The sequence below is a fragment of the Coffea arabica genome, unplaced genomic scaffold (assembly GCF_036785885.1).
Source record: "Coffea arabica cultivar ET-39 unplaced genomic scaffold, Coffea Arabica ET-39 HiFi ptg000035l, whole genome shotgun sequence".
NCBI lineage: Eukaryota > Viridiplantae > Streptophyta > Magnoliopsida > Gentianales > Rubiaceae > Coffea > Coffea arabica.
Window position 1 is genome coordinate 47,145 of NW_027266183.1, and position 14,168 is coordinate 61,312.

The window sequence follows — 14,168 nt, forward strand, 5'->3', positions numbered from 1 at the left end:
GATCACTTTTGCCAACCAAGAAAAAAGATGGACCAATTTATAAGGCAAGCTTTTTGTTCATCACAGACTCAATAGACCAATTTATAAGTTGATAAAAACAAAAAAAAATTATCTACCTACATTGGTTCGTCGTCCCTGCTCCAGGCGGGAGAAAATAAAAAAGGAACTACAAAATACACATACTATGGGCAATAGAATTGCAAATATGACTATTGTCTGTAGTAGCCACTCTGGTTAGGAGGATATGGGGGTTGGACCGTGTAAGGGGGCCTAGGCATGGATCCTGGTTGAGGAGCTGCATTATAGTATGGACCACGCCATCCAGGATAGGCAGGCTGGCCATACTCATGGGTAACAGGAGGCTGCTGTTGATGCTGTGGGGGTGGGTATGGAGAACCTGAAGCTGGTACGTGATAAGGAGGTGGTACTTGTTGTGGCGGAGAGACATAAGGGGAAGGAGATTGAGCATATCCGGCCATTGTTGGCTGCTGCTGGGGCTGGTATGGAGGAGTTGGTGGATGTGAAGGGTTGGACACATGCACAGGTTCTGTGTGCTGTTGGGAGTTTGGCCTTGGAGTCTGATGGGGCTGTCCAGCTGCAGGATAACTGTAACCACCCGTACTCTTGTTATCCTGAAAACTGAGACCTGCAATGTGTCTCTGAACATCTTCAATCATCTCCCGGCACTGAATGTTCCTTGTCATCACAAAATCACTACACTGTTGCTTTATATTTGTGATAGCATCCTGTTTAACAGAAAAAATTGAGCGTCAATAAACAAATTTTGAATCGATTACCAAACGAAAAACAGAAAAAATGAAAAAAAAAAAAAAGGGATTCATGAACCCCTCACCTTTAATGTGTTTAAAATTTTGGTTAACAGCCATGAATTAATTGTTAATATACAGAATCAAGCTCAACTTTCTTTGGCATTTTAAATTTGTGTATTTGTCAATGTAGAGCCAAATGTATCAAGGGTAAAGCTTCATGAACAATATTACCTTATATTTAGTTATCAAAACTACAACAGCCTTAAGTAATATATGGGCAAGGCTAAAAAAATGTATATAACTATCCACTTAAGCCAAATACGGCTATACCAGCCAGTTCTCTCTAGCTGCTAAACCATACTATGGAGGAATGAATAATGTAAAAGATAACAGACTCACATAACTCTGTTTGTGCACCATTTTTTTTTTTTAATTAGCTAAATCAGTGAATGAAGGGAGTGCCAACTGTTTGTTCATCATTATTTTTGAATAAAAAATATGAAATTCAAGCTTCAAATGGGTAAGAATGACTTGAAAAATATATAGGGCCAAACTCATGAAGGAAAAGCTCAAACCTGAAGAGTAACATAGAACTTCAGTCCTTCATTTATGTTCTCCTTAATTTCTCGATACTTAGCTATTGCAGCTTCTATTTGCTTGTAGCTCTTCTCTCGAGAAGCTGACAAATTGAAACATGGATTCAGGCATGAAAGCGTGAGCAACAGAAAGCAATATTGAGGGCAAATTTAGATGGGAAAAGCACTGATTTTAGCTTGCATCAAGTGCTAGAGCTGAACTTTGTAAACCAGTAAAGCAAGAAGGAAGTGCCATAGCAGTAAGAAGTCATAACAATGAGTCAACACTACCTGTCAGGACGATAACAATAGATTCTTGTTTATTGCAGCAATTAGACCTTAAGACTAAACTAAGGGATGAAAAACTCGGCTCAAACTAGATCCTACAAGCTGTGCACCAAGAAGGGTGCCATCAGAATTTAAACCAAGTACCTATACGCCTCTCCACATTCAATACCCCAAATTCCCAATTAACAGACAGTTGGTAAAGGACAATAGGCCATAGTCCAATTATATGACATATTAATTCATGCTAGTAATGAGAAAAAGACAATCAAAATGGCAAGCTACTTTTCAGCACATATATTAGAACCTGCTTTTGAGTCATTTAGTCTGCTTCCGTGAGCAACATCACAAATTATTGGTGAGAAAAATTATAAGCATCATCGTTGATAGAGAAAAAGGATACTTGAGTTTGAAAAATCTAGCAATTTCCAAGTAAAACAGAAATAAGGGCTCGACAGGCAAATTCCTCAGCCAAATGATATCTAACTTACCACAATTCAAAAACATGTCTAATTCTAAGAGGAAAACCATGTACCATTACCAAGTAAAAGCCACCCTAGTTGCAGTGCCAGTCAACTTAATAGGTTAAAGCACCCTCTGCTAGACGTTTATCCACAGCTATCATGAAAAGCATGAAATGTAGTCTAGAACTATGATTCCACTATAAACCCAGTAACAAACACCACCAACCATAACACCATACCCTCATAACAAACATGAACAGATGTGAAAAAGCCTAATGCAAAGAACATAAAGCAGAACAAACCTTTGAAATCTTCAAGATTAAAAACTGCTGCAAAGTTATCATTTTGAACCTGAGGCAAAATAAAGACAATTAGAACAAGAGGTTCTCAAACCACACCTGCAGCATCTAAGAACGTTCCAATTAGGACAGGCAAATTATTAAATCAACATCTACTCTGATTTACATTTTCATTTATCCATGCCTCACCTCCATGAGGGCAAATTACCCTAACAAAACTGAAAAGTCAATATTTTGCAAAGCAAGGAGAGAAACAAAATCTATCAAAATCTTGATTTTTAAATGCTGATTTCCCTCCACAAGAATCATCAATTGTCAAACTTACAACTCTCTGGACAGTTTATTATAGTACACCATGTTATCCCATCCCCAGAGAAGCCTTAATCGTCAAGTTGATAAATTTCACAGTAAATTCACTTCTCATTTCTGGAAAGGGAAAAATTAACCTTGTCCTAATAAACACAAACCATATGCATAGTACTCATAGCATACCAAATCAGATCATCAGGCAGCCATAACTACATCTTTCTGATCATTAAGTTTCATCTTGTCAAAACTAGGAAGAGAAAATTAGGGGGGGAAAAAACGAGTGTCAACAAAAGCATGCCAATGGCTTAAAAGTCACTTAAAAGTGGTCAAACAAATAAATGTATTCTTTTCTCTTTTTCTGGTCAAATGGATGTTCATCTTGATGCATGTCAAGGCACCAACAGTACACTGCTCACAGCAAAGATAAATGTTAAAAAGAAGCACGGCGATTTCATCCCTGCACTTGGCTGGTGTAAGAACCACAGGGTTGATGTTGGACTCAGTATTAGTATCTAATGTTCTAAACAGCACCCGACTGACAAACAGAATGAACGTCCAAAATGCTTTATTTCATCTCTTTACCACATCAAAGGGTACCAAACAACATCAACAGAGTAGAGGAATTACATATGATACCAATAGAACCTCAAAGAAATGCTTAGCGGTGAAAACTGCCTCTAAAATACTAACATTATTGTCAATAGGCACCAGGGACCCCATCGAGATATCAATAGTTTAAGAAAATACCGAAGTACCTGAATATGCATCAACAGCTGTTCTTGTCCCTCAACATTTTGCGCAATTTCTTGACAAATATGATCATACTTTGCAATTTCCTTCCTATAGAGATCCTCATGCGAACCAGTCGACGTCATCAACTTTGGTAGTATGTCATCCTGAGCCACAAAAAGATAAGCACAAGTCAAAAGTAACATAACATTAGCATGAGAACAGCATGACAGATAGAAATGACCACCCTCCGCATAGATGTTTAATTGTAATTTTCAGAACTACAATAATTTCTCAGCTTATATCAGCATAAGGGAAGTTATAAATAAGAGAATATGGCACTAGAGTAATACAAGTCAATAAATAAAGATGATCTCACTAATTATATCTAAGCTAATGGGAGGCTAATCTAGTTACTACATTTCTTCTTGGATATAAACAGGAGACTTATACTTTGGCACTTGAAAACAAGTTCACTAGAAAAGTATACAAGAAAGAATTTCTGTTAAGGAATGAATTCACCAGTAAGCAACAAAGAGACTGGTAACAGTAGGCAGAACTCTAACAGAAAGATAAGTGAAAGCAGCATGGCAAAAGAAGACTTCAAATAGTTGATAGTTCAGAACAATATCTGTTCAAAGATGGTCTAAACAGCTAAACAAATTGAATATGAGCGAGTTATCCTCTGTACCTTCCTCTTCATCTCTTTTAGCATGTCTTCAAGACCTGCCCTCTGAGCACCAAGAGTCTCCAATTGCCTCTGCAAAAAGAGCAAGGTTGCATTTATAGTTTCATGGGAAAATTAGTTCGGTGATACAGTCAATCAGAGTCTTTCAAAGTAGAATTGATACTTCACGCAATAAAAAGGGAGATGTAGCTTCTTTCATCATGAAAACTTTCATTTGACTTTTTTTCCACCTTGAAACAAATAGAATGACAGATGCACTTATTTCACATGTAGTTTTACAAAGAATGATTTCAAAAGACCACAAAGTAGTACCGACAACTTCTTCCTTCCTTGTCATTGTTATATTCATAATAGAATGATGTTTTTAGTACTCCATTATACTTTCTCAGTCTACAAACCAATACAGTGATCCCAAATTCTTAAGGATCCATCTGTAAACGAAGTCAAAGAGAAATTGACAGACTTAATAAGACCAAAGAGGTGTATCTTGAAAAGCTGATTCTCCTCAGCATCATATTTTAAATTCTTTATTCATTTCAATCACAATGAAAAAACTTCAACGTGAACATGCCCTATTGCCTAACAGAGATTAGAAGAAATTAGTGAAGTTCCAAAGGTCAATTTGTTGACATGAATTGCAACTAAATATATGTCCAGAAGACTTAATAATCTTCAAAAAACACAACAAATAGATTTTACACATTACTAACTCAGAATTAAAACACAAACAAAACCAACTTACCAAGCTCTGTTTCAGGGCTCCCACTACAGCATCTTCATTTGCATCTAATGACATTATGGGCCTTGACAGCGAGGGTAATGCAGATTCAATCTACCAAAGATAAAATGCACAGAAAAGAATCAAATTCCTGTTACTTCACAGAAAGTGCTCAAAGAAAAACTCGAGCATTAGAATTATGGGTCCATTCTAATTCTTAGTATTAGATTTTGCTTTTCACACCCACTTCCAGCTTCCAAAAAAAAAAATACCTCTCCAGACTTGATTTGAAGATGATAATTCTCCTTCATAGAATTTCTAAACATATAAATCTTCAGATGTTACATGACCTTTTTCACTAATCACATTTTTTCCTGTCCATTAAAATTAAGGCAAGAACAAGAAGCAACAGATAACTAAGCACTTGCTGCAAAAAGGGGAAAACTAATAAACATCAATTCAGACATAATGCAGTTCCAATTTCAAAGCCAAGCAGCCACACAACACTCCTTATGGGAAACAGAACATAGGAATTTATAAGCTCAATATTAACCTAACCCCTAGCTAAATATCCATGAAATCAGATAAAAGATTTATAAAATCATGCAAGTGGCTAAAGGAACTTCAGTATTACCATCAGAGTAATTAAAACTGCACAAACTTCAAAACCATTAAGAGAGGGGGGGGGGGCTACTGAAGGATTTCCAAGCCCATAAAAGATTTCAAGCAATATATCAATCATACAGCAACCGAAGTCATACAAATTAACCTAAATCAAATAAAGAAGCATACTGGGCGATGATCAAGGATTGACATTAGTGCCGAATGATCTCTCACAGATCGCTCTATCCGTCCATCACTTTCTGCTGCCTGCTTCAAGTTCGCAGCAAACCTATTAAGCCGATCTAGCAAGTTCTTTGTTAAAGTACTAGATTGTGGTCTAGTCCACCGTGTTCCAAATTGGCTTCTGAACTGTGCATCTTCTGTTGCCTCTTTTTGCAGGAGCTCCTCTGTCTGCACCAACAATTCTTGGTCCACCCTCCTCAAATCTTTAAGTTGCTGTAACTCACCCTCTAAACCAGCTGGGCCCCCACAAACTTGCACAGCCTCTACATCTTCTTTAAGATCTGTTGGAAGAGTGGAATTCCCTTCCAAAGCAAGAATAGAATCGGGTAAGTCCATCTCCTTCAGCCTCACTCGGGCTAGCTCACTTGCCTGTTGTAATTTCTCAGCTTGCATCCTGATAATGTCATCAACCATTTCTGTATATCTTGAAAGAGATTTTGCACTGCTATCAGGAACAAGCCTCACAAACATTTTCTCCTTGCTTGCATCCAACACCTCATTCATTGGCATAGGCTTCACCAATGAAAAAGCAGGAAGTGGCGGCAAAGAACTGGCAGTAGGAACCCTCATTAAGTAGACTCTTTCATTCTCCTTCACAGCCCTCTCCAAGTTGCGGTTCAGGGTTGATTCTAATTTGGTCATTGCATCCAGAAGCTGCTGAGCTGCCCCCCTTGGACATGATTTCTTTGCCTCAGTCAATGCAGCAACCCCACTCTTCAAACGGGCAATCTCCTCAGCTATCTCTTCCTTCTCATGGAGCTCCAAACTGTACCTGTAGCAAGCCTCTGCATAAAACAAGGCTGCTTTAAGCTGAACATGAGCTAGCCAGTTCTTATCAAAGTGCTGGTTGAGAGGTGCAACATTCAGAGCTGCCAGACCCTCCTCATAATATAGTCCAACCTGTAACACCACAACATGCGACCTCAACTTTGCAGTCATTGCCAATTATGTGAACCCAAAACATGTGAACTATAGTAAAGTAACCATTTTCTATCAAAAGAATTTACGTATTAATGGACATACTAAATTAAGAACAATCTGCAAATATCCAGTAATGGCACACATTCAATAATAAGATCATTAGTATATGGGCGACAAAAACAGTCATTATGAATGGAAAGAATAAAAAAATTGGAAAAGTTCTCAAGTTTCACCAGGTGTAAGGACATATGGCATTCATATTATTGAAGAATCAAGGTCAATGTAATCTTTTGACTGAACAGATCAAAAGGTGAACAATAAACCAATATGCAAAACTTGAATGCCTTTGTATAGCTCCTTTTTTTATTCAATTGACCAAAAAAAGAAAGAAAAATTCCTCTAATGGGGACATTTTCCAGTCTATTCTTCTTGCGTTTGTTCAGAAAGAATTCCATCTGCTGAAGCATTATTTTAGTGACTGATAAATCGTTAGCATTTGCAATACCTGTACTTCGAAATAGTTTCAACAAGAAAAATACCGAAAAAGAGAAAGACCAAGACATAGATGGTCTCAGTTTAGTTACAAAAGGAAAGTCACTGCAACCAAGGTTATTGAGCCAAAATCACCAGTTATACGTTATTGCAAAATCTTTAGCAAATTTGCACACCATACTTGTATATCAAATATTTGGACAGCCAAATTTCAAATAAAAGGTAGCTAAGCTCCCAAAAATCCCTAAATACCTGTCTGGAAATCTTTGCACAAACCCCAGGAGTGTTGCCCTTGGCAATAGTATTCTCGAAAACACACTCCTGAGCCTGAGCCAACATCAGTCTCTCCAGCATTCCAACACACTCCACTGACACATCCACAGATGTTGAGCTACCCATTGATGCCTTCATTGCCACATTATCCCTCAAAAAGGCAAATGCACCAGCTGCTGCTATAAAAGCATGAGATGCCTGCTTTCGCCCATCAACCCCTGATCGGTCAAAACTCAGCCCCATTTGACTATGGACTGCCCCCAAATTAAACAACACTGCAGCTTTTTCTAAATAATAACCCAAAAAAAAAAATTTGATGGAATGCCAATTAGTATGCTACAACTCGCAAGTAAAATACAAAGCTTCTATAGAAAAGTCAGAAATGAGTAAGATTAACTGATGGACAAGTCTGCCAAAGACTCGTACCAACCTCCAGAATAAGAATAGCATAACATATTCCTTCAATTCTGCCTAAAAAATTGTACCTTGCCCTAAAATCCCAATCAAAAAGTAAAAGATAAAATCAATCTTTTCAAGAACACTTAACGCACTGTACTTTCTGTATGCTCTGATCATACGAGAAACAAGAAGACCAGAAACAATTTCATTTTATTGTACAGATTATCTATAGTTAATCCCCTCACAAGAACCAAAACTAATATAAAAATATGAAAACCTAAACAAAAGTTTGGTATCCCTGTTTCCTAGCAAATAAAGATCAACATAGATTTCCCCAAGAGAAAAGGAGTATAAAATGTCAATATTTTGCCAAACTAAACAACACTACTGAGTCATTGCATCTTACACAGAACATATTGTAGCACAGCGAAATGCAATCAATCAAACAAGCAAAACAATATTTACCTAACTCAAAACAATAAAGTACTAAATGACACTACAGAATACACCTAAAGCATTGACGGAATGTACCATAGCAAAATCGAACCAATCCAAAACAAACGAAAAAAAAAATTGAAATTTTACCTAAATGAATATTTTGCTGGGCAGCTTTCTGTTTATTTTTGAACGCATCAAACCAAGTGAACGTGACCGTACTAATATGGTCTTTATCGGGAGAAATAGGGAACCTCGACTCCACAGCGCAAAGAGCTCGATAATACTTCTGGAGAAGATCACGCCGCGCCGGGAGAGAATCGGCCGGAGTAGGGCCACGTTCCATGTCGGTTCGAAGTTCCTTGAGGGTTTGGAGATCGTCCTCCAAGTTCTGAGCCTCACGTTCGCCGTAATTGATCACTATGTAGTTCCGCAACGGACGGTAAAGGTCTAAAGAGTTGGTCTTCTTCTCGTATATTGCTAGCATGATGTTTGTGGTTGCTGCAGCCGTTGACGACGACGGAGACGCCATGATCGGCAGTGGTGGGATAAATATTAAGAATTTCGATTAAATCCGGCTCCGCAATTCTATTTATACTGATTTTTCTGTAGATAGATTAAATTGATTGAGAAAATTGGTAGGATTGAAGTCAATGGGAAGGTGTGTAAATTGGCCCCCCGCGGGGTGTTTTGGGGCGTGTGGGAGGTGTTTTGCTTAGTTGGAAAGTAAAGGACAAAACCTTGGGGGATTTGTGGGGCAAAATTGATAAAAGTGATTAGGAAAGTGATTAGGGGGCAAGGTTTTGTTCAACTAAGAGTTTAGGGGTTTCAGTGTAATATACTTGATAACAAAATTAAAAAATGAAAGAGTTCTAAATATAATTGCTGTTTTAACCTTTTATTTTTACCAATAATCCTATTTTAATTTCTATATCTTCTACTAATTGTTAACATTACTATGCTCACTTGTTGAAAATATATCAATTAGATCACTTGTAGAATGATTTAAAGTGGATAGCCAAAATAGTCTACATTAATTTATTGTAGCATATACGACTTGGTTTGGATTTTTTTTATTAGGAAAACTTTAAGAAAAATATTATTATTGCACTTTTTTTTTTTAAAAAAAAAAGAGGTTCTATGTAATAAAAAGTTAATTGTAAAACATGCTAAAAGATTTTCTTTTTTTTTGTCAAAAAAACTTGAATAACCAATATATTTTAGATAGAAATTGAGAATCAAGAAAAACTTATTTTATTTTATACGTTATTTATAAGATTATAAGACGTCCTTCAAAATCTTGAATTAACCAATAGTTAAAAAAAATAATATTTTAAATAATATTTTAGAACAACAAATAGTGGAATGAATACTAAAATATTAGTCAAAAGAAATTTATACACTATGAAACTATTTGAATCATAACTTCTACGTCTTGGAATCTCAACCTTAATGCCTCCTTAATTACGTACAAAATAGACAAAAAGATGGGGAGGCAAAATAGAACAACTCAGAAGAATGAGGGCCAAAACATTAGTTCACCAAACTTCGGAGAAAAATCCTAACCGGGTTCCGAGTAGTAACATAACATTGCAAGGCTGGCTGACCGGGTTAGCAGTAGCAGAGGAATCCGGTCCATGAATTAAGAAACAGCAGAAAACCGCGTGGAGTAACACCCACGCATATTCTTTCTTGTTCTCAGGTTCTATAAAGATCCGGTGAACCCCTATTTGGTCGAACTCTCTAGAAATCCTTTCAGATTGGGCAGCAGCTGCTCAGATTTCGAAGGTTGAGATAACGCCGCTTTTCAAGATTTCACAGCTAAATTCAAATCTTCTTGTTAGCCTTAGGTAGCCGTCTCAGATCTCTCCTTCTTGCTGTTCATCCTTTGTACAACTAACCAGGTATGTGACGAATTTTAGTTTTCGCCAGTTTTTCTATCTTTGTATCTGATTGGATTGAGTGTTTGTCTCTCGCTCCTAAATGGGTTTTAATTGTTATTTTATGGGTTTCTCTTATTTTGTACTCATTCAATATGCATACGAAGAAATTTTAGTGTTTATGCCTAGGCCCTAGGGTTTGTTGCTGCTGTTTGATTACTTAGTGTAGTGGCTATACAACAAGGCTGGATGGATTTTGAGTAGATGAATTTTAGCTGGAATATTGAGTTCTTGAAGATGAAAAGTAACAAGGCTGGAAATATTTATAGCTAGGTGAATTAAATTTTCGAAGGTGGTTATTATGTTTCCTTTTTGGTTGTTAGATTTAATCGTGGCTGAAGTACAGTACTTAGTATCCGGTTCAAAATCTTTTCTTTTAAAAAAATTTGTGAAAATTAGTTGCTGAGATATAAAGCTTCATGTGAATTATGGATTGGCTGCAGACTTCTTGGAAAAAAGGATTGGAAGTGAAGAGACAAATTTTAGTTGGGCATTCAAGATTGTGACTTTCTTATAGTATTATATTGTTATAAGGTAAGAAACCCGACTCGGATTTGTACAGTCTCTTTCTTTGCATTCTTTTGTCGTGTTTATATAATTTCTCTGCATGTGTAGTATTTTGTTTATTACTGAGAAGCTGGATTTGTATTACTTTCTGCCAAATTTCATGAAATTCTCTATGAATGTTAAAAAAAAACTGTAGTTTTTTGGTGCCAATGAAGCAAACCAATTGCAGCAGTTGTCATGCCCTATGTAAATTTTGAACCTGGGAAATGTTTGTTAAAGAGAATCTCTTTTTTTCATGTGTCTCAGATGATTGTTAAAGAGAAATCTCTTATTTTCATGTGTCTCAGATGATTATTATAGAGAATCTCTTATTTTCATGTGTAAGATACAGTCAACAAAAGTGTAGGACTTCATGTGGTTGATACTTGTTTAATACCAATAACATTGATGATTAAATATTTGGCTTAAATTATGTACAAATGCTTTCAACCAATGTTGTGTTGGAATATACGTTGAATTGGTTTCTGTTGTAACCCTCCAATTCCTGTCGCTAATAAGACTATTAAAGCTTTCTAAGAAAAACAATGAAAGTCTTTTTTCTGAATGAGCTCACCAGTCTCTTTATCAAATATGGTGGACCCTGCAGCTTTTTTGGGTGTGAATTAAGTTGCCGAACAATCTGCCAGGAAACCAGCCTCATAATTTGCGAATGACATGTTTAGGCGACTGAGTATACAATCTGTATGAATTATTTGTTGTGTGCTCTCCAGAAATGATTGTCTTATAGTGTCTTTTAACTCCACCTTGACGTGCTTCAGTTGAAAGGTTTTTTTGTTTCTTTCTTAATTATGTTTTTCTTAGTGCTATGTTTAGATTTTCTTTGAAATATACATTGAAAGAAGTTTTTTCTTAATATCTGAGCTGTTCAAAATGTATTTAACTACGTCATTTTGCTCCTACAAAGGGCGTTCTTCCTTTGTGCTGAGAAAACATTGTAATTTTTATACCAATTTTGCCTTCTAGATTTCTGCACCTTCACTTCACCACGCGTTCCACTTTTAGCCTCCAATTTTCCATCTTAGATGGTTCAGAATCACTCAAATCTTGTGTGCTGAAAAGAGAATTCTTTGTTTGCTTCCAAAAACACCTAAATGGTTGTGTAAGAAGAAGTTTGCACATGGACAGCTTACTAATTGCTTAAACCAGTAAAATAACTTTCACTGTGCAGAAACTAGTCTTCGATTGTAGAGTTTCTTTGAGGGGAGAAAGACATAAAAACAATCAAAGATATCTATCATATATCTGCCAGAGAAACATACGGCTTTGCTATGTTGTACTTCCATTTGTCTTTTCTGAAACAATCAAAGATATCTATCAATTTGCTTCTCATGCTAGTTGTTGTTGATCATCTCTTTCTTGACTGATTTCCTGGTGGAGGAACTAACATTGTTTCTTTCTCTTTTTGAGATGTACTTCTGGTCATCATCTCATACCAAAATGCAGGTATTCAGTTGTATTTTATATCAAAATGGATGCCAAGAAGTTTATCCAGCTGGTCGAGGAGAAGAAGAAGCGGATGATGGAGAGGAAAGAAGCCCCTTTGAAATGGGAGCAAAAATTGGAAGCTGCAGCCAAGGCTAGAGCTGATGCTGAAAAGGAGAGAAAGATGAAGGCCACTAAGCACAAGAAAAGATCTGTATCAGGTTCTGGAAGTGATTGTAGCAGTGACAGCAGCGGTGATGAAAGGAAGTCAGCTAAAAGGCCCCACAGGAAGCATAGGAAGCATAATCACTCTGACTCAGGCGATAATGAGAAGAGGAGGGATAAGAAATCCAGACATAAGTCGAAAAGGAGATCCTCTGACTCTGGTGATGATAGCAGTGGATGTGATACTGACTCACAAGAAGAGAGGAGGAGAAAGAAGCAGAGGCAGAAAAAACGAAGGCATCATGATTCAAGATCAGATTCTTCTGGTGCTGATTACTCTGATGATGAAAGTGACATTGATATGAGAAGAAGAAATCGCATAAAGAGTCACAAGCGCCATCGGAGATCTCATTCTAGTGATTCAGAATCTGCATCTGACGATGACCATCCAGGCAGAAAGAGAAACCGTGCAAGGCACCACAAACGTTCTAGACGATCAGGTTCAAGTGATTCAGATTCATCAAGCGATGATGACACTCCAAAGAGGAGCCGTCATGCGAAACACCATAAGCATCATCGTGGAACCCGTACTCATGACTCGGTGTCCTTAGATTCTGAAGATCATTGTCGTGACAGGAGCAGATCTCTAGGGAAGTCATCTGATGACGATTTTGGTAAAGTAGAAAAGCAGAAAAAGCATCATCATCGACATGGTCATCACCACCACCGTCATCATCATAACAATCACAATCGCATCCACTCTGACGAAACGCCACTCAATGATCAGCAGGCTGGGAAAGCAACAGAATCAAATGGAAAAAATACTCTGCGAGAGGCAAATATGGACAATAGCCATGATAAAGCTGTTGAGCAGCAAACTGCTTAATGGTCCGAGTGCGCCTTCCAATGGATTCATGTGCGCCGTTTCTGTGTTGGTAACTTAGGGTTTTCTGGTTGGTGTTGCTGGAGGCTTGGAATCTGCAATTTGTCAAAGATTATATGTTGAACTGCTGCAGCAAAAACCTTTCTGATTGACATTTGAATTTACTGATTCCGTATAAATATGTAACAGCTTATCAGCAATTTATTCCCTCTCTTTGCTGTGTGGAACATTTATTTTAACAAACTGTAATGGATGCGTTTAGATTGAACAATCAACCTTCTCATGCGAATGTCTAGTTGCTGTTTGGTTGGCATGCCTTGTATCTTCATTGATCAGGCCTACATTTCTTAACATGTTCAAAATCTTTATTCATTCATGTTTAATAAAATCTCAAATGATACAAATTTCTTTCGTATTCCGTGATCAACATGACATGAATTAGCTAAACCTGCCATACAGGTCTGGGATGTTTGAGCATAAAATTAATTACTAATATGCAAACCCCGCCAAGTTAGTTGCAGTGTGGTTGAGGAGGTATGAATTTTGAAGGGTATCAAGAGACGGCAACTGGACCAATAGTTAAAAGCTATAAAATACATGAAAGTAATCACTCACTAGAAAGCATCCTAGAAGCGTAACAGTAACTACACACTAACTGTTTGGGTCTTTGGCCAATAAAGTGGGCACTCAGAAGAAACAGGCTGGCGTATAAGAAATCCAGACATTATTCTCTGAAGAATACATACCGAACTACAGCAATTGATAAGGTAGCACATAATGGTGCACGTCAAGTATTAATACAAAATTTAGTGTATCATAACTAAGGCATCGATGCTTTTGCCCACTTACTTCTGCTCCTTAAACCTCTAGAATGCCTAACTCTTAATCAAGACTGCCACGTTCACCTTAAAGCTGAACCACTGATAGGAGCTGTACTCAGTGAAGGCAGTGCTAATTAGCTGTTGCAACCCGTAGAGTCTCAAAATTG

The 14,168-nt window shown here is 37.2% G+C and overlaps 2 protein-coding genes across 5 annotated transcripts; one reads left to right on the top strand and one right to left on the bottom strand.

Moving 5' to 3' along the window:
• Positions 1 to 6: 6 nt before the first annotated feature.
• On the bottom strand, positions 7 to 8,875 carry LOC113716605 (vacuolar-sorting protein BRO1-like). Its single transcript, XM_027241004.2, has 9 exons — positions 8,354 to 8,875; positions 7,349 to 7,656; positions 5,630 to 6,583; positions 4,862 to 4,951; positions 4,123 to 4,191; positions 3,458 to 3,598; positions 2,397 to 2,445; positions 1,346 to 1,449; positions 7 to 746 (listed from the first exon to the last, which is right to left on the bottom strand). Exons 1-9 carry the CDS (start codon positions 8,733 to 8,735, stop codon positions 210 to 212), a joined length of 2,634 nt encoding a protein of 877 aa, XP_027096805.1. The 5' UTR covers positions 8,736 to 8,875; the 3' UTR covers positions 7 to 209.
• A 1,012-nt stretch (positions 8,876 to 9,887) lies between these two features.
• LOC113716427 (uncharacterized) lies at positions 9,888 to 13,451 on the top strand. Of its 4 annotated transcripts, none has more exons than XM_027240754.2 (3): positions 9,888 to 10,107; positions 10,587 to 10,677; positions 12,118 to 13,451. In XM_027240754.2, exon 3 carries the CDS (start codon positions 12,179 to 12,181, stop codon positions 13,181 to 13,183), a length of 1,005 nt encoding a protein of 334 aa, XP_027096555.2. In that variant the 5' UTR covers positions 9,888 to 10,107; positions 10,587 to 10,677; positions 12,118 to 12,178; the 3' UTR covers positions 13,184 to 13,451. The 4 variants fall into 4 exon arrangements, with proteins under 4 accessions (XP_027096555.2, XP_027096554.2, XP_027096556.2 ...); XM_027240753.2 differs by having other exon boundaries at positions 9,943 to 10,107; positions 12,154 to 13,451; XM_027240755.2 differs by lacking the exon at positions 10,587 to 10,677 and having other exon boundaries at positions 9,943 to 10,107; positions 12,154 to 13,451.
• The last annotated feature ends 717 nt before the right edge of the window (positions 13,452 to 14,168 follow it).

Excerpts from the sequence above, each read along its gene's own strand:
- LOC113716605 (XM_027241004.2), bottom strand. The coding sequence starts at position 8,735 with ATGGCGTCTCCGTCGTCGTCAACGGCTGCAGCAACCACAAACATCATG. Across the intron at positions 4,952-5,629 it reads CAATCCTTGATCATCGCCCA|ATTGAATCTGCATTACCCTC; the intron begins GTATGCTTCTTT and ends TATCTTTGGTAG. Across the intron at positions 3,599-4,122 it reads TAAAAGAGATGAAGAGGAAG|GATGACATACTACCAAAGTT; the intron begins GTACAGAGGATA and ends TTTGTGGCTCAG.
- LOC113716427 (XM_027240754.2), top strand. The coding sequence starts at position 12,179 with ATGGATGCCAAGAAGTTTATCCAGCTGGTCGAGGAGAAGAAGAAGCGG.